Genomic DNA, 25,399 nt, shown 5'->3' with positions numbered 1-25,399 from the left:
ATAAGAGAATGGATGGTTGTATTTTATACACAGGATTCAAAGGTGAACCAGTAAAAGTCCACACTTAATAGCCAAACTAATTTTAGATAAATTGTAAAGGGTAAGTTGTTTCATGTTTTCTCCCCTCAATGATGGTGAAGATTTTTTATTGTGCTCTGTGCTGTGCCCATGGCGCTCTATTCTGTACCAATTGTGCTCTGTGCTGTGCCCATTGGGCTCTGTGCTGCTCCCATTGTGTTCTGTGCTGTTCCTATTGTGCTCTGTGCTGTGCCCATGGTGCTCTGTGCTGCGCCCATTGTGCTCTGTGCTGTTCCTATTGTGCTCTGTGCTGTGCCCATTGTGCTCTGTGCTGTGCCCATTGCGCTCTGTGCTGTACCCATTGTGCTTTGTGCTATGTCCATTGTGCTCTGTGCTGTGTCCCCTCTGCTTTGTGCTGTAACAAATTGCGCTTTGTGCTATGCCCATTGTGATCTGTGCTGTGTCCACTCTGCTCTGTGCTGTGCCCATTGTGCTCTGTGATGTGCCAATTCTGCTCTGTGCTGTGTTCACTGTGCTCTGTGCTGCGCCCATTGTGTTCTGTGCTGTGTCCACTCTGCCCTTTGCTGTGTTCATTGTGCTTCGTACTATGCCCATTGTGCTCTGCGCTGTGTCCCCTCTGCTCTGTGCTGTAACAAATTGTGCTTTGTACTATGCCCATTGTGCTCTGTGCTATGTCCCCTTTGCTTTATGCTGTAACAAATTGTGCTTTGTGCTATGCCCATTGTGATCTGTGATGTGTCCACTCTGCTCTGTGCCCAATGTGCTCTGTGATGTGCCAATTCTGCTCTGTGCTGTGTCCATTGTGTTCTGTGCTGTGCCCACTCTGCTCTGTGCTGTGCCCATGGTGCTCTGTGCTGTGTTCACTCTGCTCTGTGCTGTGCCCATTGTGCTCTGTGCTGTGTCCACTGTGCTCTGTGCTCTGTCCACTCTGCTCTGTGCTGTGCCCATTGTGCTCTGTGATGTGCCAATTCTGCTCTGTGCAGTGCCCATTGTGTTCTGTGCTGTGCCCATGGTGCTCTGTGCAGTGCCCATTGTGCAGTGCCCACTGTTCTCTGTGCTGTGCCCATTATGCTCAAAGCTGTGCCTATTGGGCTCCGTGCTGTGCCCATTGTGCTCTGTGTTGTGCCCATTGTGCTATGCTCATTGGGTTCTGTGCTATGCCTATTGGGCTCTGTGCTGTGCCCATTGCGCTCTGTTCTGTACCCAATGTCATCTCCTCAAGGGGTTTCCCAGTGTTGTTGAGAGCAACCTTACCGGAGCACCCATTTGTAACTTGATTGACCTACTAATAAGTTAAATGCTCTACTCCACTTGTTGTTGTAATAAAAACCCAACAGGCCATTCAAAATTTAAAATAAATAAATAAATAAACCCAAAAAATAAATAAATGTGACTTATACTTAAAAAGCTTGCAAGTACCAGTTACTGATCTATTTATCACCTACCATGACATGTACCAGGGACGAACCTACAGGGGTCGCAATTGCGTGCAGCCCCCCTGTAAGTCTGGCTACGAGAAGCAGCAGGGGTAGCTGCACATAGAGGAACCAATCTCTCCATTTTCCTCCTGTAGCCGTTGAGGGAGAGGAGTAGAAATGGCAATTCAGCGGAGAGGAGGAAAATGGAGAGATGGGTTCCTCTATATGCTGCCACCCCCCCCCCCGCCGCTCCTCCTATCCAGCTTTTTGTGTTGCCCCCCTTACCACCCCCACCCCCCGTGTGCTCTCCAGCCCCCCGTGCTCTTTCCTGGCTTCCCGTCCCTCGCAGCTCTGCCAGGTTCCCCTTCCCCTAATACCTCGGGCTGCTCTGGATGTGTCTGGATGGAAAGTGGTGAAGGGGCCAGTAAATGTGGAATTTACTGGCCCCTTCCTTTTCTGAATAGAGAGTCAGGGATCGATACTGAGCACTGACTCTGTCCATTCATAACTGAAGCATAGTAAATGGTGTTTTCTATGCTTCGGTTTGTGAATGACCAGGAAGCCTTTGTACAGAGCTATTCCTGTCCATTAATTCTGTGCAGCTGAGGCTGCAGGGAAGGGGATTGAGGGCCGTATCCTCAATCTCTTTTCTCTAAACAATGAAACATTAGAGGTCTTGTTTAGACCCCTGATATCTCACCAATGTTCCCGCAACCGGGCTTTTAAGAAAAATAAAAAAATAAAAAATTATTAAAAAAACAATATTGTAAAACAAATGTAAATAAAATAATAAAAATAGTAAAAATAAGAAACGTCAGACACCAGTGGCGGAACTACCCGGGTCACAAAGGTCTCACATGCAGACTGGGCCCTGACATTCTGCCACTGGGCTTGGAGGGAAGGGCTCTGGCCGGGGGTCAGGGGGGGGGGGTTCATGGTTTCTTGCACCGGGGGGTCCTGAAGGTTCTATTTACACCCATGACATGTACCTTTATACATGAATATCCAGCTGCTCATGTCATTTCCATCTTCCAGGTGGTAGGAATTGCTCTTGTTTTCAGTGAACAGATACAGTGACGTCTCGTTAAAAAGGAAGGCCGAGTCTCTAGCACAGGGGACTTTCCTCTGGGACATGTTTACCGAGAACTCACAAAAAATTGCTGTCCCTTTTGTAATAGTCAGAATTTTATTGGTGATGTTGCTCTGTGCAACAATGCTGTAGACATGGCCCCCGTCTTTCACATTGTCCACTGGAAAACCTGCAAAATAAAGTAAAAGAAAATCATAGCTGTAATGGAGTGTGAATGTCTGATGCATGCCAAACAAATATATACAACCTCATACTGTAGTCAATTCGGCCAGGTCACGTGTACGTCTGTAAGCAGGTTCAGTCTACGTTCTCCACTGTAGGTGGCGCTCTCCTGCAGCTGGAGAGGAAGTCAAGGGGAACATGGTTCCTCTATGATTTCCTGGGTCACTGGGGAACCTATCCCATTGGATGCTGCTGCCTAGGGTTGCCACCTGTCCAGGATTCACCCGGACAGTTCGGGTTTGGAATCATGCGTCCGGGTTTCAGACTGCCCGAAACCCGGACACATTATTTAGATTGACTATGGCTTCCCTGCAGCTTCCACCCCCACCACACCCCCCAAACACTCCTACCCCTCTGTGTCTGCCCACACTCCAATCCCCGGCGCTGTGCCTCAGAAATGGAAAGTTGGGGCTGGAAATTTGAAGTTCAGGAGCCTCAGATACATCTGGATGAGAGGTGCTGACTGCCAAGGGGTGAGTGAGTGAATACACTAAGGCAAGTCAGGGCTCTCAGAGCACCCCTTACATCAGAGTTCCCCTTTACACCAGAGGCCACAGTGTTCCCCCCTTACATCAGAGTCTTCTCCATACATCAGAGTTCTCAATGTTCCACCTTAAATCAGGGTTCCCAGAGCATCCCTTATGACAGAGTCCCCAGAGTTCTCCCTTACAGAGCCTGCAGAGTCTCCCCCTACAGCGAAAGGGAACTCTGTGAGTTCAGATGTAAAAGAGGATAGTTTATACTATAAAAAAAAATTGCTGCGTGGCGTTAAAGTGTTCGGGTTTGACTTAAAGAAAAGGTGGCGACCCTACTGCTGCCCCATGTGACTCTGGCAGCCATCTTGGGTCAGGCAGAGCCTTTTTAAAGACGTGGCTCCCAGGCTTGGCACGCATTTTTTCCGAGTTGGGTAGAGTAGGGAGAGGTATCCTGCCTGTTAGGGGCAGAAAAGGGGTTCCTGGTGAAGAGGGAAAGAGTAGGGATTGCAACTCTTCTGGACGGCTCCTCACTTGGGCACGAGACGGCCTGGCCACATTCTGCCCCTGCCTCCGTTTGGCTGATACCTCTTCTCTACACACTGTTGAGTAGTGATGGACGAACTTCCGACGGGACGTTTCGCGAACGCGAAATGCGAACGGACCCAAACGTTCGCGAAACAGAACGTTCGCCGCGGGCCCCATTGACTTCAATGGGAGGCGAACTTTGCAAACCTTCATGTCGAATTTGCGGCCACGTGGTAATTATTAGGGGGTAAAACGTAGTCCCACCATCTGGACAATGACATAATACATGTATGAGGTGAATTTGGGATCGATAACTACAAGCATTTTTATTTTATTTGGGAAATTGTTCTAACAATTCAGGACTATGGAGCTAATGAAGGCAATGGAGGAGAGGGAAGGTCAGGGACCAGGGTAGGCAAATAAGAGGGTGCAGGAGATGATCACCAGCAGCGTGACATACCGGAATGACACATGCACCGTGATAGAGGCATCTGACAGCAGCACCGTAATACAGAGCACTGACAGCAGCACCGTGACATACAGCGCTGACAGCAGCACCGTGACATACAGCGCTGACAGCAGCACCGTGACATACAGCGCTGACAGCAGCACCGTGACATACAGCGCTGACAGCAGCACCGTGACATACAGCGCTGACAGCAGCACCGTGACATACAGCGCTGACAGCAGCACCGTGACATACAGCGCTGACAGCAGCACCGTGACATACAGCGCTGACAGCAGCACCGTGACATACAGCGCTGACAGCAGCACCGTGACATACAGCGCTGACAGCAGCACCGTGACATACAGCGCTGACAGCAGCACCGTGACATACAGCGCTGACAGCAGCACCGTGACATACAGCACTGACAGCAGCACCGTAAGCAGCCCCAGGAGGAAGTCAGCACAGCACAGGGATGGTGTGATCCCCTCATAATAAGAACCCCCAGGAGGAAGTCAGCACAGCACAGGGATAGTGTGATCCCTTCATAATAAGAACCCCCAGGAGGAAGTCAGCACAGCACAGGGATATCATAAGCAGCCCCAGTAGAAATATGACACCGCTCAACCTCTTCAAAGAGGAGGGTAGGGGCATATAGTACGGTGTGCTTTTTTGGGTCAAGGAAGTGAGCCAAATGAATTAAGAAGGTCTGTGTGCTTGATTAAAAAAATAGTTTATAGACATATACATGGTCTACTGGTCACATGTGTTGAATTCCTCCGAGATCCATGCCTCATTCATTTTTAGAAATGTGAGGTAGTTAACACTGTGGTGAGCTAGGCGAGTACGCTTATCGGTCACAATCCCCCCTGCTGCGCTGAACGTCCTTTCGGACAGGACACTGGATGAGGGGCAAGCCAACAGTTCGATTGCAAATTGGGCAAGCTCTGGCCAGAGGTCAAGCCTGCCCACCCAGTAGTCTAGGGGTTCATCACTCCTCAGAGCGTCCACATCGGCCGTTAACCCAATGTAGTCGGACACCTGACGGTCTAGGCGTTCCCTGATGCTGGATCCGGATGACACCTGTCGATGGGTCGGCTGAAAGAATGACCTCATATCCGAAGTCACCAACACATCTTCAAACCGGCCTCTTCTTGCAGGCGCTGTTGGATTGGTACCCGCAAATCCTTCTCTGGGAGTGGGAATTGCTCCTCTGCCAGCGCACGCAAAAGCAGAATGCAGCATTTCTCGAAGCAAGGCCTGGAAGTGCTGCATTCTGACAGCCCTCTGCGACGGCGGTAACATTTCCGCCATTTTGTGTTTGTACCGGGGGTCTAAGTACGTTGCCACCCAGTACTGGTCCTTGACCCTCATGCTTTTTATACGGGGGTCCCTATTAAAACACTGGAGCATGAAGGCCCCCATTTGCACTAAAGTGGAAGCGGTGTGGTGGCCTGGCTCCTGCTCATCATCCAGGATAATGTCGTCCTCTTCATTCTCCTCTCCCCATCCACGCACAACAGGGATCCCAGAAAGGTTTAAAGCATGCTCTTCTTGCTCCTGCTCATCCGCCCCGGCACCATCCTCCTCTGACTCCTCATCAGACTCCTGTTGTTGACTTGTCTCAGATAGAGTAGCCCCCCCTGGGAATTCATCCAGCATTGCGACTTCCTCATCTTCCCGCTCCTGCTCCTCCACAGCCTGATCAATGACACGACGCAATGCACGCTCCAGAAAGAAGGCATAAGGTACCATGTCACTGATGGCGCCATGGCTGCGACTGACCAGTTTGGTGATCTCCTCAAATGGCCGCAGAAGTCTGCATGTGTCGCGCATGAGCAGCCACTGGCGCGGTGAAAAAAAACCCAGCTCCCCAGAACCGTTTCTTTCGCAGAGTTCATACAGGTAGACGTTAACTGCACGTTTCTGCTGGAGCAGCCTATCAAGCATATAGAAGGTTGAGTTCCATCGCGTCGGGCAATCGCAAATAAGACGTCTGACCGGCAGATGGTGTCGCCGCTGAATGTCAGCAAGGCGAGCCATGGCCGTGTAAGATCTTCTGAAATGGGCCGAGATTTTCCTTGCCTGCCGCAAGATGTCCTGGACCCCAGGGTATTTGACAAGGAATCGCTGCACGACCAAGTTTAAGACGTGTGCCATGCACGGCACGTGCGTGATTTTGCCCTGTTTCAATGCGCTAAGCAGATTGGCACCGTTGTCACACACCACTTTACCAACTGTCAAATTGAGCGGTGTTAGCCACTCATCTGCCTGTGAACGCAAAGCTGAAAGGAGTGCCGGGCCAGTGTGGCTCTTTGCTTCCAGGCACAACAGACGCAGCACGGCATGGCAACGTCTCACCTGGCATGTGGAATAGGTTCTGGGGAGCTTGGGCGGTGCAGTGGAAGAGACGCTAGCAGCGGAAAAGGAGGAGGCAGCTGAGGAGGAGAGGGAGGAGGATGGAGTAGGAGGAGGAGAAGAAGAGTCAGGCCTGCATGCAATCCGTGGCGGTAAAACCAAATCTACACGGGTGCCACGGGTTACATGCTTGACGGCCGTCAGAAGGTTCACCCAGTGGGCAGTAAAACTGATATACCTTCCCTGCCCGTGTTTGCTAGACCACGTGTCTGTGGTCAGATGTATCTTGGCACCGACACTGTGTGCCAGAGATACATTCACTTGCCGCTGAACATGGCCATATAGCTCTGGGATGCCCTTCTCTGAGAAATACTTCCTTCCTGGGACCTTCCATTGTGGTGTTCCAATGGCCACAAATTTGCGAAAGGCCTCCGAGTCCACCAGTTTATATGGCAGTAGTTGGCGGGCTATGAGTTCTGACAAGCCAGCCGCCAACCGTTGGGCAAGAGGGTTATCCGGCATCATCATTTTTTTACGCTCAAACATTAGGCCCACGGAAGCCTGCCTTTTTGCAGAAAAATGTGAGCTTGGCGTGATGGAAGGTGGAGTGGAGGACAATTGTGAGGAGAGAGGAGAAGGAGAAGTAGAAGACGAGGCTGGACGGTGAGAGCCTGCAGTGTGGCTTTGTGTGTTCCGTTGCTCCCACTGGGCTCGGTGATGGCTGCTCATGTGCCTTCTTAAGGCGGTCGTCCCTAGGTGAGTATTGGGCTTACCGCGACTAACGCGTTGACTGCAAAGATTGCAGATGGCAACGCTATTGTCAGCAGCGGACACGTTAAAAAAAGCCCACACTGCGGAGCCATGTGCCGGTGTCCTGGGAGCGCCAGATGTGACCGTACATGGTCGATGACTCGCTCCTGATACATTTGCAGTCTGCTTTGTCCCTGCTGTGCAATGTAAGTCATTGCTGCTTCTCCTCCCTATCTGCTGGTCCATATCTCCCTCTGAACTCCCCTCCTCTTCCTCTCTTGTGGGCACCCACGTGACATCACTAGACACGTCATCATCAACGTCACCTTCCCCACCGCTATAAGTAGAGATCTCGGAGTAGGCAGCAACACCGGGGACCAACCTCCTCCTTGGGCTGATCTGGGTACTGGCGTCAGACTGCTGAGTAGCGCTTGTTGCTACCTCCTCTTCCTGATCCAATACCAAGAGTGGCTGCGCATCAGAAATGTCCTCTTGATATGGATCGGAAAATAATTCCAGTGACTCAAGCGGAAGGTATGTGGTGGTGGTGGTGGTGGTCGTGTTGTTGGTGGTAGTGTCTTTGGGGGTGCACATAGCAGAGAGTGAAGAAGAGGGTGCAGATCGAGAGGATGAGGAGGGTGCAGAAGAGTAAGGCTGAGCGAGCCACTCAACCAAGTCTGGTGCATCCTTTAAAGTAATTGAACGCACCTTCTGCAACTTCCCACTTTGGCTCAAGCCTGTTGCTCCTGCCCTACCCCTACCACCCCTGCGGAAGGGCCTGCCTCTTCCTCTGCATGTCATTTTTTAAATGACCCTGTGACAAAACTCTTAGTCCCTATACCGCTGAAGGACTGCTGCAGTATAGGTGAGCGGTCAGCAGTGGTGCACGTCAACCCTATCTATTGTGGACCGATAGCGGTCCTTACAGAACAGCAGACTGTACCGCACTCAAGCCTATGTACCGTAGCACCCTATACCAAGTTACCAGTCCTTATAAGAACTTTTGTGGAACAAGCAGGTTGTGTGTTAGTGATTAGCAGACTGTACGTCAGTCCCTATACCGCTGAAGGACTGCTGCAGTATAGGGCAGCGGTCAGCAGTGGTGCACGTCAACCCTATCTATTGTGGACCGATAGCGGTCCTTACAGAACAGCAGACTGTACCGCACTCAAGCCTATGTACCGTAGCACCCTATACCAAGTTACCAGTCCTTATAAGAACTTTTGTGGACCAAGCAGGTTGTGTATTAGTGTTTAGCAGACTGTACGTCAGTCCCTATACCGCTGAAGGACTGCTGCAGTATAGGGCAGCGGTCAGCAGTGGTGCACGTCAACCCTATCTATTGTGGACCGATAGCGGTCCTTACAGAACAGCAGACTGTACCGCACTCAAGCCTATGTACCGTAGCACCCTATACCAAGTTACCAGTCCTTATAAGAACTTTTGTGGAACAAGCAGGTTGTGTGTTAGTGATTAGCAGACTGTACGTCAGTCCCTATACCGCTGAAGGACTGCTGCAGTATAGGGCAGCGGTCAGCAGTGGTGCACGTCAACCCTATCTATTGTGGACCGATAGCGGTCCTTACAGAACAGCAGACTGTACCGCACTCAAGCCTATGTACCGTAGCACCCTATACCAAGTTACCAGTCCTTATAAGAACTTTTGTGGAACAAGCAGGTTGTGTGTTAGTGATTAGCAGACTGTACGTCAGTCCCTATACCGCTGAAGGACTGCTGCAGTATAGGTGAGCGGTCAGCAGTGGTGCACGTCAACCCTATCTATTGTGGACCTATAGCGGTCCTTACAGAACAGCAGACTGTACCGCACTCAAGCCTATGTACCGTAGCACCCTATACCAAGTTACCAGTCCTTATAAGAACTTTTGTGGACCAAGCAGGTTGTGTATTAGTGTTTAGCAGACTGTACGTCAGTCCCTATACCGCTGAAGGACTGCTGCAGTATAGGGCAGCGGTCAGCAGTGGTGCACGTCAACCCTATCTATTGTGGACCGATAGCGGTCCTTACAGAACAGCAGACTGTACCGCACTCAAGCCTATGTACCGTAGCACCCTATACCAAGTTACCAGTCCTTATAAGAACTTTTGTGGAACAAGCAGGTTGTGTGTTAGTGATTAGCAGACTGTACGTCAGTCCCTATACCGCTGAAGGACTGCTGCAGTATAGGGCAGCGGTCAGCAGTGGTGCACGTCAACCCTATCTATTGTGGACCGATAGCGGTCCTTACAGAACAGCAGACTGTACCGCACTCAAGCCTATGTACCGTAGCACCCTATACCAAGTTACCAGTCCTTATAAGAACTTTTGTGGAACAAGCAGGTTGTGTGTTAGTGATTAGCAGACTGTACGTCAGTCCCTATACCGCTGAAGGACTGCTGCAGTATAGGTGAGCGGTCAGCAGTGGTGCACGTCAACCCTATCTATTGTGGACCGATAGCGGTCCTTACAGAACAGCAGACTGTACCGCACTCAAGCCTATGTACCGTAGCACCCTATACCAAGTTACCAGTCCTTATAAGAACTTTTGTGGACCAAGCAGGTTGTGTATTAGTGTTTAGCAGACTGTACGTCAGTCCCTATACCGCTGAAGGACTGCTGCAGTATAGGGCAGCGGTCAGCAGTGGTGCACGTCAACCCTATCTATTGTGGACCGATAGCGGTCCTTACAGAACAGCAGACTGTACCGCACTCAAGCCTATGTACCGTAGCACCCTATACCAAGTTACCAGTCCTTATAAGAACTTTTGTGGACCAAGCAGGTTGTGTATTAGTGTTTAGCAGACTGTACGTCAGTCCCTATACCGCTGAAGGACTGCTGCAGTATAGGGCAGCGGTCAGCAGTGGTGCACGTCAACCCTATCTATTGTGGACCGATAGCGGTCCTTACAGAACAGCAGACTGTACCGCACTCAAGCCTATGTACCGTAGCACCCTATACCAAGTTACCAGTCCTTATAAGAACTTTTGTGGAACAAGCAGGTTGTGTGTTAGTGATTAGCAGACTGTACGTCAGTCCCTATACCGCTGAAGGACTGCTGCAGTATAGGGCAGCGGTCAGCAGTGGTGCACGTCAACCCTATCTATTGTGGACCGATAGCGGTCCTTACAGAACAGCAGACTGTACCGCACTCAAGCCTATGTACCGTAGCACCCTATACCAAGTTACCAGTCCTTATAAGAACTTTTGTGGAACAAGTGAGTTGTGAATGTTTAGCAGACTGCAGCAGAAGGGCAGCAGTCAAGTATAATATCCTTTCTATATTTGGAAGAAAGAATATTATACATGTACAAGCCTATTACTGTACCACTGATACCAGTCCTGAAAAGAACCTTTGTGGAACTAATAATAACAGCAAGTCTTTAAAATTACCCTCACTGCCTGACAACACTGCTTCCTTCCTGTCCCTATACAAATTGGCAAAAAAAGAGAACGATTAGTGGTTACTGGAACAGCTCTTTTGTGGACCTTGATAGTAACAGCTAATGATGATGATGATGATGATGATGATGAAAGACTAATCTGGCTGTCCCTGTAGCATACACCGTCCTTTCCCTTTCTCTAAACTAACAAAAGACACTCAGGCTGCTGCAAGAATCAGCAGCACAGCAAACCTATCAACACCTAACACCTATACCAGTCCTGAAAAGAACTTTTGTGTACCAAATAGCTAGTGGTTTATCTCTCCCTACTCCACACAGGAACCTGTCCCTATCGTAACAGAAGAAAGAATGTAAAATGGCCACCGGATCGGGTGTATTTATAGGTTAGGGGGAATGTACAAGTGTCCATGTGCTGTCATGTCTCAATTGGCTGTCCTGTATCACATGATAAACGTGTCACCAAAGGTTAAAGTTCTTGTATACATTAAACACGTAAGTCCGCCGCGGCAAACGACGGAAAAAGGCGTTCGAACGTGCGGACCGCGAATGTCGGAAATTCGCCGCGAAACGACCGCCGGGCGAACCGTTCGGCCATCACTACTGTTGAGTGCTCCCGATTGGCTATCTTCCCTCCGGGTTTACTGTGAACTGTTTTTGCATTACTTCAATACTAATTCTTTACGTCGTACTTGGACTGCGTGCATTATTGCCACCACACCACGCCGCACCTCACCTACATGTCTCCGTACTCCGTACTGAATTAAACCTTATGCTGTGTACACACAATCGGACTTTCCGGCAGACTAGGAATCCGGCCGACAATTCGATCGTGTGTGGGCTCCAGCGGACTTTTTTTTCCCCCCAAAAGTCAGGCAGACCTAGAAATAAAACATGTTTCAAATCTTTCCGACGGACTTGAGTCCGGTCGAAAAATCCATTGGTCTGTGTGCTGGTCCGACGGACCGAAACCGACGCTAGGGCAGCTATTGGCTACTGGCTATGAACTTCCTTATTCTAGTCCGGTCGTACATCGTCACGTTTGAATCCGTCGGACTTTGGTGGGCTTGTGCGTGGCCAAAAATCCGCCAAAAGTCCGTCGGGAAGATCGTAGGACTTAGTCCGTCGAAAAAGTCTGGTCGTGTGTACGCGCCATTACAGTAAGCTCTGTTGTTAGGTCACCACCGCCCATCTTCTGATATCTCTCCACTGCTCTCGGACTATTATTGGCCTTAGCCCCCAATTTGTAATGCGATTTTTCAGTCGCGCCATATTGCCGGCAATGGAACCATTCAAATCGTTGCTGTTCCAGTTGCAGCGACATTGAAAAAGGTTCCTGCGCTACTTTTTGGGGATTTCACTGTGACTTGCATAGACATCTGTTAAATGAAGTCGCAACAAGCCGCATTGATATTGGAGGTGTAAATCACACCGATCTGCGGCTTTTTGTTATCATGCTCAAGTAGCACGATTTCAAAGTTGCACCGATGTGAACCAGTGCGATCTACACCATATTACCAAAAGTATTGGGACGCCTGCCTTTACACGCACATGAACTTTAATGGCCTCCCAGTCTTAGTCCGTAGGGTTCAATATTGAGTTGGCCCGCCCTTTGCAGCTACAACAGCTTCAACTCCTCTAGGAAAGGCTGCCCACAAGGATTAGGAGATGTGTCTATGGGAATGTTTGACCATTCTTCCAGAAGCGCATTTGTGAGGTCGGGAACTGATGTTCGATGAGAAGGCCTGGCTCGCAGTCTCCGCTCTAATTCATCTCAAAGATGTTCTTTCGGGTTGAGGTCAGGACCAGTCAAGTTCCTGCACCCCAAACCCACTCAGTCGTGTCTTTATGGACCTTGCTTTGTGCACTGCTGCGCAGTCACGTTGGAGCAGGAAGGAGTCGTCCCCAAACTGTTCCCACAAAGTTGGGAGCATGAAATTGTCCAAAATGTCTTGGTATGCGGACGCCTTAAGAGTTCCCTTCACTGGAACTAAGGGGCCAAGCCCAACCCAACCCCGAAAAACAACCCCCCACACCATAATCCCCCTTCCACCAAATGATTTGGACCAGTGCACAAAGCAAGGGGCAGGTACCCCACCTGGTACGGATAGGACTAGCGGCAGGGAAAGGTTCCTGATGAGAAGGCAAATTGTGGGGCTTGCGACTTCTCTGGACATCTGTTTGCTTGGGCTCAAGGCGGCCAAGCCACATTCTACCCCTCTCTACAGGCAATGTCAGTCCGGTTGTACTCTGCTCTCTATCTACTGTTAGAACTGTGAGTGTTCTTGGCTGGGCTGCCTTCTCACTGGGTTATTTGTGAACTGTCTTTGCAATACCAGTTCTACACTGGGACTGAGTGTGTTATTGTTGCTGCACCCCACCTACAGGTTGACTTGCACAACTCCTGGCTGCACTTGGTCCTGACTTGTAGTGTATTGCACTTTACAGTCACTTCTTATTTGGATGGCTGGATTAGGTGCTCACTCAGTCCGAGGGAAATGGAGCTTCCTCCCTCCAAAACTCCTGACTGCTTTGACTCCTCGCTGACCCAGTCTGTCTTTTTCTTGTAGGGTCCTCAACAAAGCCTAGATGAGACCCTAATGACTGCACCAAACTCCTGACACCTCGTTCCTTCTCCTCTCTGCCCCAAGGGCAGAGCCCCCAGAACAGGGGTCTCCTCCCCATGGCTGGACTCGGCTCCCAGTCTTCTTGCCCTCAGAGTATTTATGGGCTTTCCCTCCACCTTCCGGGCATGCCTCCCCAGGGACTGTCTGATGATCTGCAAATATTCAGGCTGCTTGTCCTGCTTTTTCTCCCACTATACTTCTAAAACACTCTAGAAGACAGGGGAAAGCAGAAGACCAGTGTCAGGACTGGGCTCAGCTCTTCCTTCTGTGAGCTGGGCGCTCAGCTGTCAGCTAAGTGCCAGCTCCTATCTCTCCACAGTGACTCACCTGTTGATGATCCTGCTCGTCAGTCCTGCCTACTTAAGCCGTCCAGTCCAGATGATCTCTACCTTCGCCTTGGTCACATCTCTAGAGAAGTTCTCCTGTGTTCCTGTTAAAGACTTACTTGGCTGACATCCCTTCTGGCTCCAGATCCTGCTTGGTGTTCTACTACGCTCATCTCTGGCTCCCTGACGTTTTGGCTTGTCTGACTATCCATTCCGGTTCCTGAACTCTGGCTATGTTTTGACTACATTAACTCTGTTTACCTTTTTTTTTTATTATTATTATTATTATTATTATTATTATTAATAAACAAGTGTGATTTAACTGTACTTCTGTCTCAGTCTGATTCATGGTCTCTGACAACCAGCAACCTGTGGAACACTGCACAGCTCCTAACACAACTAACCACTGTTCCTCTGCCTACAGAGCAGCTAACTAAATTTACCTAGCAGTAGGGCTGCAACTAACGATTATTTTCATAATCGATTAGTTGGTCGATTATTGTTTTGATTAATCGATTAATCGGTTAATAACCTATAAAAAAAAATAAGTGGGTCAAATTGATGTTCATTTTCAACCACAGTGACGGGAAAATTTGGAAATAGAAAACTTCTTGCTCAAAGGAATTTTCAGGCAGTGTATGTGGTTTTTGTTCAGAAATTAAGTGAAAATTTCAAACAAAATTCTTTCATTTAGCGAATGTACAAAGATTTTTCATCTGAATATTCTCACCTGAAAATTGACCCGTGAGGCCAGCATAAGGCGCGGTACACTCCTATGCAGTTTTTGCTTTTGATCTGTTTCTGCAGTGCTTTTTGCTGTGCGTTTTGATTTTTGCGCACGTGATTTTACTGCAATTTGCGTTTTTTGCATTTAAAAAAAAAATTAAAATTTGGGCAGATTAAAAAACACAAATTGCTGCAAAAACGCATTACATTCTTTTCTGCAGCTTCTCCATTGAAGTGTATTGAACCAAAAAAAGCACTGTTTTGCGTTAAAAGTCTCTGACCGTTTCCAAATATGCAGGAAACCATGTAAATGAACTGTGGTGCATTTCTGCAAAAAGCACCAATAAACATATAGATGTGAACCAGGCCTAAGACGTTTAGTAACATAATGGGGTTAAAAAGAAAAAACAAAACAAACTAAAATTAGCCCTTTATAGTACAAAAAAGCAGATAAATACTACTGGAAGGGGTTAATTTTTTTTACTGTAGAACAGTGAAAGTAATATTTACAGTAATTATATTTTTGTACTATAAAGGGCTCATTTTAGTTTTTTTTTAACCCTATTATGTTACTGGCCAATTAATCGATTATGAAAATGGTAATCGATTAATTTCATAATCGATTAGTTGTCGATTAATCGATTAGTTGTTTCAGCCCTACCTAGCAGCCTACCAAACTAGGACGGTGCTACATTTATATGACATTAATGCCCCGTACACACGATCCGATTATGGGATGAATGATCGTCCGCTTTTTTTTTGCATGCTAATCTCACGTCAAATCTGATGAGTTTACTAAAGTCACGAAAATTTCCGCACGGACGAAAAAAAAAAATTGGAAATGATGTCATGTGTTGTAATGCATTTCGATTGCATTTCCGAACGATAGCTGTACCGATTAAATGAAAATCGTACGATCTGGCATCGTACGAGAAAAAAAAAAATAATTCCCTTCATCTCCGATAGAATAATATCGGACGAACTGTCCTGATCGGCTCTCGAAAAGCTCTGTACTAACGATCCGATTATCGTACGATCGATTCAAACGCGCCATTTTTCGTACGATTTTCGGATCGTGTGTACGGGCCTGAAGGTTTACTTACATTGTGTGACCCCAAAGAAGCAGATGAGCAAAAGGCAGACCAAAGGGGAAGCCGGTTGCGATATGTTACCTGCCGGGGAAAAAAAAAAAAAATCACAAGAAAATATTTATTAGAACATTCTGATTTAAAGGGGTTGTAAAGGTTCGTTTTTTGTTTTCTAAATAGGTTCCTTTAAGCTAGTGCATTGTTGGTTCACTTACCTTTTCCTTCGGTTTCCCTTCTAAATGTTTTTTTTCTTTGTCTGGATTTCTCACTTCCTGTTTCTCCTCAGTAAACTTCTCACCATCATCCGTGCGGTGGTTAGTCAGCCAGAACAGCTTACTGAACAGCTTACTGAGGAGGAACAGGAAGTGAGAAATTCAGACAAAGAAAACCAACAATGCACTAGCTTAAAGGAACCTATTTGGAAAATAAAAAAACAACCTTTACAACCCCTTTAAACATTGTGTAAGCAGTCAAAAAAGCCACAGATAGCCCAATTCAATGTGTAATGGGGGAAAGGGGGAGGGGTAGGTGGTCACTCGTTTTTTTTGAAGATGGAAGATTTACGTACCAAACTTCAATGAGATGGACCAGCTTTGTGTGTCATCGCTTGATGGATTCGGTTGGGCTTCTTTCTTCTCCTTTGAGGGACGTTTCTTTTTCGGTCGCTGTTTTTTCTTTTTGACTTTGACGTCACGTCCCGGGGAAAGCTGGTCCTTTTCTTCTAGGAGGGTTTGTGTGCTCATCTCCTTAATATCGCTTTCCTTTTCCACTTCTGGTTCTGGTTTCGCCTCTGAGCTGCGCTCAAACAATTCTGTCTCTGTCTGGGTTTCGACGCTTACTTTAATTATGCGAGGGGGACCATCCTTAACCCCAGAAGAAGCAGCCCGTTCCTTGGGCGATCCATCATTTTCTTCCACCGGTGGTGTCTCTCCCTTATCACTCACACTCTCCAGCCATTCGATGGCCATTGACTTCTCGGCGGTACTAACTCCAGACCCACCTTGGGGAAGGTCTTTCACCGTTTGATTACTGGACCTGTATAACATAATAACATTTTCATTAGATTTTTTTTATTTAAACCCTAGTTCCGAAATCTAGAAATCCAAGCAAAACTATGATAGACTAAAGCTGGCCATAGATGGGCTCTAAAAGCTCTAAAGTCCCCCATCATCACAGTCAGTTGCGGGGGGGGAGCCGTCCCGGCCGGGAGAACACAGTGATTACTGCTAGTGGCTCTAGCCGCTGACAATAATTGCATGAAAAACCGATCAACTTGAGTACAGTCAGCCTGTCCATACATGGTTGGAATCTTGTCCATTCCCTGCTGAACCAGCCAAGATTTGAACCGTCTATGGCCAGTTTTTAGACTTGGTGGCATGACAGGAAGAAAGCAGAATGACCAAAGATCAAAGAGACCAAAATCTTTTAATATTCCTCAAAAAGTATGCAGGAAGGTGCAGTTAGCTACTTTGCCACTAGGTGGTACTGTACTAAAAATAGAGTCTGATTACAGCACAGAGTGTCACCAGGTGCTAGGCCCCTTGTAGGTAGAACCCTCCTACAGTTAATGTCAGAGGTGAGTCAGTGCCCATATATAAGTAAGGTAGAGAGGAGCACAGACAGACTTGAGGCATGGTAGCTAAACACCCTTTCAATATGTGAATGTAACCAGCCCACATAGGCTCTGGAGAGGGCAGGAGGCCGGATGGAGTGGACCTTTACGCAGGAGGAACTAGCTGCAGTCTCTGTCGCTCCTGGAGGTTGGGATTAGGACCTGCTGCAATAGGCCAGGTCAGAGATAGGGTTGCCACCTGTCCAGGATTCACCCGGACAGTCCAGGTTTTGAATAATATGTCCAGGTTTCAGACTGTCTGAAACCCAGACACATTATTCAAACAGGACTGCAACCCCCCCCTCCATCCAACTTGGGCGTGCCTCAGTACACCCTATTCACCCAGTGCCTTGCAGATTCCCCTTGTTGCCTGGGAATTTGCACACACCTATTCTCCCCATTAACCAAGTACCACAACCACCCAGTGCATAGGCCCCCTCCCTCCCTTCTCTGTCCTGCCCCCGAGCAAATGAGTACACTAAGGTAAGGAGGACTCTGATGTAAGGGGGAGCTTTGGGAACCCTGATTTAATGGGGAATGCTGGGAATTCTGATGTAAATGGGGGCTTTGGTAAGCAGAAACCCCCTTACATCAGAGTTCCATTTTATAACACAGTCCATAGTGTTCCCCCATTAAAAAAAATAAAATAAATGCTGCGTGCCGCTAAAGTGTTCGGGTTTGGCTTGAAGAAAAGGTGGCAACCCTAGTCAGAGATCCCTGTGTCAGGTTGTTTCCCTGGAGGGTTCCCAAAAGAGATGTACCTCGGGAGGAGGTAACTACAGAGAGCACGGTCCTGTGCGTACTAATGACCCCAGGCAGAATAGGGATTATATAGGAGATGGCTGCACATGCTTTCACTTGTGACTACTGCCGTCCATCCACTCAAAGTAATTGACTGTGTAATGTCAAGTGACTCCAGAATGTATGTCCCGGTGATGTGACTGTAATGCCGTTCCCTGATTTCCACCAGTAAAGTGCAGAAAAATGACTTCTTGTGTGGACATTTCTTCCTTTGGGGCATACAAAGGTCGATGGCTGGGAATGTCATGTGAAGGCCTATGGCAAGGAGCAGGGCACAAGATGGAGGAGGCCCACATGGAAGATAAATATATTTCCAATATATTGTAAATATATGTCACATATACATACCTCCCAACATTTTGAGATGGGAATGAGGGACACCTACCGACAAACGTATATAGGCATAGGACACGCCCCTCCCTGCCACACCCCCTTAAAGGAGATTTAAAGAAAAAAATAGTTAATTAAATCCAGAAGGTCTTTTTTTACCACTAGTTTTCCTTTATATTGGCTTTTAAAATGTACAAATGCAGCGATTTAGAAACTGGATGAAAGGTTTAGCACTGGGAAACACTTTTTGGAAAGGTAAAAAGTGCATTTTATATACAATAACTATACAGATCAAAATGAGGGACAAATTAGGATGGAAGAGGGACAGAGGGACATTGCTTCAAATCAGGGACAGTCCCTCGAAATCAGGGACAGTTCGGAGCCATGCATATAGAGTATCTATATTTTTTCCAAATATATTGGAAATATATTTGTCTTCCATGTGGGGGGAGCGGGTTTAGCCTCAGCAGGAGGGACAGTGTTTGAGCAGGTCTAGAGCAGGTGTAGGGACTTGTGCTCTTGGCGTCAAAACCAGCTAACCAAGAAGACCCTCTTATAAGTATATCACAGCTGCTAGACTAAACTTATAGTTCATAGTTGGAAAAAAAGTCAGTTGTGTTCATATGGAGCTCTGGGGAATCCAAAGTTGAAGATCCACTAATGAGAGTATGAGGCCAAAGATCTAAAAGTCCAAAATCATCTAACTTTGTTAACATATGTTTTGGGTATTCTACCCCTCCATTAGAGCTAATATATGCTGGACTTCATAGGGTGCTGTTAGTACTTGTATAAAATATAATAGTACCATAAGAATGCTCTGGTATGTGGAGCTCTAGGGAATCCAAAGTTGAAGATCCACTAATGAGAGTATGAGGCCAAAGTTCTAAAAGTCCAAACTCATTTAACTTTGTTAACAAATGTTTTGGGTATTCTTCCCCTTCATTAGAGCTAATAAATGCTGGACTTAATAAGTGTCTGTTAGTACTTGAAAAAAATATAATAGTACCATAAGAATGCTCTGGTATGTGACTTGCTAATACTGCTCTTTATTATACACATACAAGTAATAAAAGCATTCCATTGAGAATAATCACAGAATTTATAAGCCCTGATGAAGAGGAATGTCTGAATCTCCAAAGCATGTTGGCTGTTCTTTGTCACATTTGGTTTCCCTAGATAATGGGCACCCTGTTTTTCCCTGAGATAAGTCTAACCAGAGATACTATGCTCCATGTGAACTCGACTGACATTCTTCAGCTATGAGCTATAAGTTAAATCCAGCACCTCCGATATACTTGTTGAGGAAGTACGCTGAGATGCCTACTTGTTGAGGAAGTACGCTAAGATGCCTACTTGTTGAGGAAGTATGCTGAGATGCCTACTTGTTGAGGAAGTACGCTGAGATGCCTACTTGTTGAGGAAGTACGCTAAGATGCCTACTTGTTGAGGAAGTACGCTGAGATGCCTACTTGTTGAGGAAGTACGCTGAGATGCCTACTTGTTGAGGAAGTACGCTGAGATGCCTACTTGTTGAGGAAGTACGCTGAGATGCCTACTTGTTGAGGAAGTACGCTGAGATGCCTACTTGTTGAGGAAGTACACTGAGATGCCTACTTGTTGAGGAAGTATGCTGAGATGCCTACTTGTTGAGGAAGTACGCTAAGATGCCTACTTGTTGAGGAAGTACGCTGAGATGCCTACTTGTTGAGGAAGTACGCTGAGATGCCTACTTGTTGAGGAAGTACACTGAGATGCCTACTTGTTGAGGAAGTACGCTGAGATGCCTACACCTTTGACAGCTGTCATATGATGAGGTGTCCCCATTTAAAGACTTATCCTCTGCTCTGGTGACAATGGTCAGATTTTGGATTTCCCTTCACCTTTTGTCCCAGTGACAATGACAACTAGGGATGAGCTTCGTGTTCGACTCGAACATTGGCTGTTCGTCCGTTCGGCGAAGTCCGAACATTTTGGTCCGTTCGCGCCAAATTCGTGTGGCGCTCACGGCCCACAATGCACTGCGATGGCGCAGTGCATTGCTGGCTCATGATTGGCCAAGCATGCACTGTGACCCCGCATGCTTGGCCAATCGCAGCGCCAGCAGCGAGGAGAGCCATGATTGGCCACAGGCAGGATGCCTGTGGCCAATCATAGCTCAGGCTGTGTAGTGCACGCCCCACACTATATAAGGCCGCCAGCGCAGCGGCCTTGTGTAGTGTGTTGGCGTCTGAAGCAGTGGGTGTTCTGTGTACCTTCAACACAGTACACACCGATCGTTTTCGGACGATTTTCGATCTTGCTGTTGTGTAGTGGTTATTGTCTGCGTGCCCTGACCGCAGTATACACCGCTATATTCACCTCACCTATATAGCTAGTGATCTATCTTTTATAATAGAGCTTGCAGTCAGTAGTGTTAGGAGATAGTGCGTGCTGTCTGCGTGCTCTGTACCCAGTACATACCGCTATATCCACCTACATAGCTGTTCTCTATTTGAGCCCACTTGCCATCTGCAGGAGTTATTGGAAGTTGTGTGTGCTTCCAGCACAGCACAGTATACATCTGTATATACCCCTTTATCTCTGGTGTTCTATAATAAAGGCATCTGCAGGAGTTAGTGGGTGTTGTGTGCCTCTAGCACAATATACACTACCCAACTGCTTTTTTACCCAACTCCCTTCAGGCCATTACCATGTCTGGAAGGCCAGCAAGGAGAGGCAGACAGGCGCGAGCCGATAAAAGAGGGCAAGCAAGCTCTGTGTCTAGAGACAACAGTGCTGGTCGTGGACGCGGTGCATTGTCATCAGCACGTGGCCATGGGACATGCTTGTCCTTCTTTTCTGCAGCTGGACATGTTGAACCGCAACATGCCAACGACTTGGTAGAGTGGATGCCCAAGCCCTCTTCATCCTCCTCATCCTCTCTCACCCAGTCTCAGGGTACTAGCAAAGCAGCTGCCAAGGCATCGTCTTCCCTCCTCTCAATGTCATCATCAGTGACTCCTTCCCTAGACCCACCACGTCCTCCTGAGGAGTCTCCTGAACTCTTTGAGCACAGTGTTGGGTATATGCTCCAGGAGGATGCCCAGTGTTTTGTGGGCTCTGATGATGACACTCAGCTAGAGGAAGGCAGTAGCGTGAGCACTGAGAGAGGGGATGCTCAAGAAGGACAGCAATCTGGCAGTCATGTTCCACAAGCTGCAGCATACTGCCAGGTTTGCTACAGCGATGAAGAGGGAGGGGATGATAAGGGCACTGACTCCACGTGGGTGCCTGGAAGGAGAGAGGAGGAGGAGGAGGGCCAGCTCCTAAGCCTCCGGGGGCCAGCTTAGGAGCAGCACACCGACTGAATCACACCGCAGAGCTCCGCCTGTGCAGAGTGCTGCCTCTGCGCATTATTCTAAAAGTTCTTTGGTGTGGGCCTTTTTTGAGACGAGTGCATCAGATCGCACTGCTGCTATTTGCAACATATGTCTCAAGCGTATCTCACGTGGCCAAAACATCAGCCGCTTGGGCACCACATGCTTGACCAGACACATGTTGACCTGCCATGCAGCTCGTTGGCAAGCGTACCTCAAAGACCCACACCAAAGAACAAAGCAGACCTCTCCTTGCTCCTCATCAGCTGGCATCTCCAACCCCACCAGACCTTCAGTCCTCTCTGAAACCTGCTCTGAGAGGAATGAAGGTGTAGAATTAGGTGTGTCACAGCCAATTGCTTCCGGGAACTCTGCTAGCAGTACACCCACGTCCGATTATAGCAGGCAAATGTCCCTGCCCCAGCTGCTGGACCGGCGAAAGAAGTTCACTCCCAGCCATCCACATGCCCAGTGGTTGAATGCTAGCTTGGCTAAATTGCTAGCACTTCAACTGCTGCCTTTTCAGTTGGTAGACTCGGCCCCCTTCCGTGAGTTTGTACAATGTGCGGTTCCTCAGTAGCAGGTCCCCAAACGCCACTTTTTCTCACGGAAGGCGATTCCGGCTCTCTACCGGCATGTGGAAGGCAATGTCCTTGCCTCGCTGGACAGGGCGGTCAGCGGTAAGGTGCATATTACCGCTGACTCATGGTCCAGCAGGCATGGACAGGGACGTTACCTGTCTTTCACGGCCCATTGGGTCACTCTTCTGGCAGCTGGGAAGGATGCAGGACAAGGTGCAGTAGTGTTGGAGGTTGTTCCGCCACCACGCCTCCAAAATGCTACTATTGGTTGTGACACACCTCTCTCCTCCACCCCCTCCTCTTCTTCTTCCTCCATGGCCTCTTCCAGTGCTCTGTCCTCAGAACCAGCGGTGCTCCGTAGGCGTTCCAGGGGCTACGCAAGTACGCAGGCAAAACGATGCCATGCCGTGCTTGCGCTGGTTTGTTTGGGGGACAGGAGCCACACTGGGGCGGATGTTTTGTCAGCTCTGCAGGGGCAGGCCGAGAGGTGGTTGACGCCACGCCAGCTTAAGCCAGGAATGGTGGTTTGCGACAATGGCACCAACCTCCTCTCCGCCCTCCGACAGGGACAACTGACCCATGTGCCCTGTGTAGCTCACGTCCTTAACCTGGTGGTGCAGCGGTTCTTGGGCAGGTACCCCGGCTTACAGGATGTCCTGAAGCAGGCCAGGAAAGTCTGTGTGCATTTCCGCCGATCATTTAATGCCTGTGCTCGGCTGGCTGAGCTCCAAAAGGAGTTGAACCTGCCCAAGAACCGCCTTATATGTGACATGCCCACCAGATGGAACTCAACATTGGCCATGCTGCAGCGGCTGCACACGCAGCAGAGGGCCATCAATGAGTACCTGTGCGACTACGGCACCAGGACAGGGTCAGGGGAGCTCGGTTTTTTCTCACCACACCAGTGGGGCATGATCAGGGATGCATGCACTGTCCTGTCACCGTTTGAGGAGGCCACAAGGATGGTGAGCAGTGACAGTGCATGCATCAGTGACACTGTACCTCTTGTCCACCTCTTGGAGCATACGCTGCGTGGAATAATGGACAGGGCACTTGAGGCAGAACAGAGGGAGGAAGAGGAGGACTTCCTTGCCTCTCAAGGCCCCCTTTATCCAGACAGTGTTCCTGCTGTGCCACCCATCACACAGGAAGAGGATGAGGAGGAGGAAGAGGAGGAGGAGGATGATTGTGTCAGCATGGAGGTGGAGGCTGGCACTCAGCAGCAGCAGCAGCAGCAGCAGTCTTGTAGGGATGATTTACAGTCCCAAGAAACACGTGGACTTGTACGTGGCTGGGAGGAGGTAGCTGCGGATCATGTTGTCCTTAGTGACCCAGAGGACTCCGGACCGAATGCCTCAGCTAACCTACGCTGCATGGCCTCCCTGATCCTGCAAAGCCTGCGGAAGGATCCTCGTATTCTTCGGATCAAGGAGAGGGACCATTACTGGCTGGCCACTCTCCTTGATCCACGGTACAAGGGTAAGGTTGCCGACCTTATCTTGCCATCGCAGAGGGAGCAGAGGATGAGACATCTCCGGGAGGCCTTGCAGAAAGCTCAATGCAACGCGTTCCCAGAGACTGGGAGGTTACAAACTCCTGGTCCTGGACAACGTGTTGCTGAGGCATCGGTCAGAAGGAGTGGTGGAGAAGGTGGCCGTCTGACCGATGCTTTCAGACAATTTTTTAGTCCGCAGCCCCAAGGTATGATCATTTCCAGCACCCATCGCCAGCGTCTGATTTACATGGTGCAGGAATACCTAGGGGCAAGGTCAGACTTGGACACCTTTCCCACCGAAAATCCTCTGGCTTACTGGGTCTTGAGGATGGATCACTGGCCAGAGCTTGCACAGTATGCAATTGAGCTACTGGCCTGTCCTGCATCCAGCGTTCTTTCGGAACGCACCTTCAGTGCTGCTGGTGGCTTTGTTACCGATCACAGGGTGCGCCTGTCCACCGAATCAGTTGATCGACTGACCTTCATCAAGATGAATCAGTCTTGGATCACCCACAGCTACCAAGCACCTGAAGCTGATGTAACAGAATAATTTTTTTTGAAATATCACATCCCTTCAAGACTGCCTATGCTGATGCTGAGTGACTGTCCTGTTATGTTGATTGTCTATCTTCTTCCTCCTCTGCTGATATGTTGGAAGAACATTTCTGGTTCTGGTTGATGCCATCAGCCCAATTTTTCTGCCCCTGTTTAACAGGGGCGTTTAATTACAATTTTTGATGCAATGCTTTGCAGCAGGGCTAATTCCTGCAATAAAACTAGAGTATATGGCAGAGGTTGCAGTGTGGTGGCACCAGCACCAGTGCCTAAGGCCCAATTTTTCTGCCCCTGTTTAACAGGGGCGTTTAAGTACAATTTTTGATGCAATGCTTTGCAGCAGGGCTAATTCCTGCAATAAAACTAGAGTATATGGCAGAGGTTGCAGTGTGGTGGCACCAGCACCAGTGCCTAAGGCCCAATTTTTCTGCCCCTGTTTAACAGGGGCGTTTAATTACAATTTTTGATGCAATGCTTTGCAGCAGGGCTAATTCCTGCAATAAAACTAGAGTATATGGAAGAGGTTGCAGTGTGGTGGCACCAGCAGCAGTGCCTAAGGCCAAATTTTTCTGCCCCTGTTTAACAGGGACATGTAATTACAATTCTTGATATAATATTTCCCAGGAGGGCCCCTTCCTGTGCCCACCCAGAGTAATGGTGAGGACTTATAGTGTTGTGGCACCAGCACCACAACCACCAAAGGTCAATTTTTCTACCACTGTTCAACAATGGCATGTAATTACAATTCTTGATATAATCGTTCACAGCAGGGCGCTCCAGCGCCCACCAAGAGTCACTTTGAGGGCTTACAATGTTGTGGCAAAACCAACACCTTGTTCCGCCATTTCTGCAGAGCATATAGGGCAGCCCCTACTTTCAAACATCCAATTTACAAACATCTCCTACTTGCAAACGGAAGGAGACAACAGCAAGTGGGATGAAAAAAGATGGACGACAAAACAAATTATACAGGGGTGATAACCCTTCCCTATGTTTTCCAAAAAGCTTAAAAATAGTTTTTTTGAATGGAGCTACACTTTAAAAATGTACCGGTTGAAAATTACAAACAGATTCAACTTAACACAACAAACCTACACAGTCCCTGTCTTGTTTGCACCGCCTGTATACTGCTGTTCTGAGTATATAGGGCCTGGGGGCCACACGCATTTCCTTTTTTTAATA

The 25,399-nt window shown here is 48.4% G+C and overlaps 1 protein-coding gene across 4 annotated transcripts in view; it reads right to left on the bottom strand.

Annotated features, from left to right (window-relative positions):
* LOC143933510 (uncharacterized) overlaps positions 1-25,399 on the bottom strand; it is a 33,696-nt gene that overhangs the window by 5,107 nt on the left and 3,190 nt on the right. For all 4 annotated transcript variants that reach the window (XM_077456422.1, XM_077456424.1, XM_077456421.1 and 1 more), the window contains exons 3-5: positions 16,056-16,522; positions 15,503-15,571; positions 2,447-2,716 (exon numbers count right to left, since the gene is read on the bottom strand). In XM_077456422.1, coding sequence (XP_077312548.1) covers positions 2,447-2,716; positions 15,503-15,571; positions 16,056-16,522 — 806 coding nt within the window. The remainder of the gene's footprint in view (positions 1-2,446; positions 2,717-15,502; positions 15,572-16,055; positions 16,523-25,399) is intronic.

The sequence above is a fragment of the Lithobates pipiens genome, unplaced genomic scaffold, assembly GCF_037356315.1.
Source record: "Lithobates pipiens isolate NorthernLeopardFrog02 unplaced genomic scaffold, aLitPip1_a1.2 Scaffold_27, whole genome shotgun sequence".
Taxonomy (NCBI): domain Eukaryota; kingdom Metazoa; phylum Chordata; class Amphibia; order Anura; family Ranidae; genus Lithobates; species Lithobates pipiens.
The sequence above is the reverse complement of the archived record's forward strand: the minus strand, read 5'-3'. Positions and strand labels throughout refer to the sequence as shown.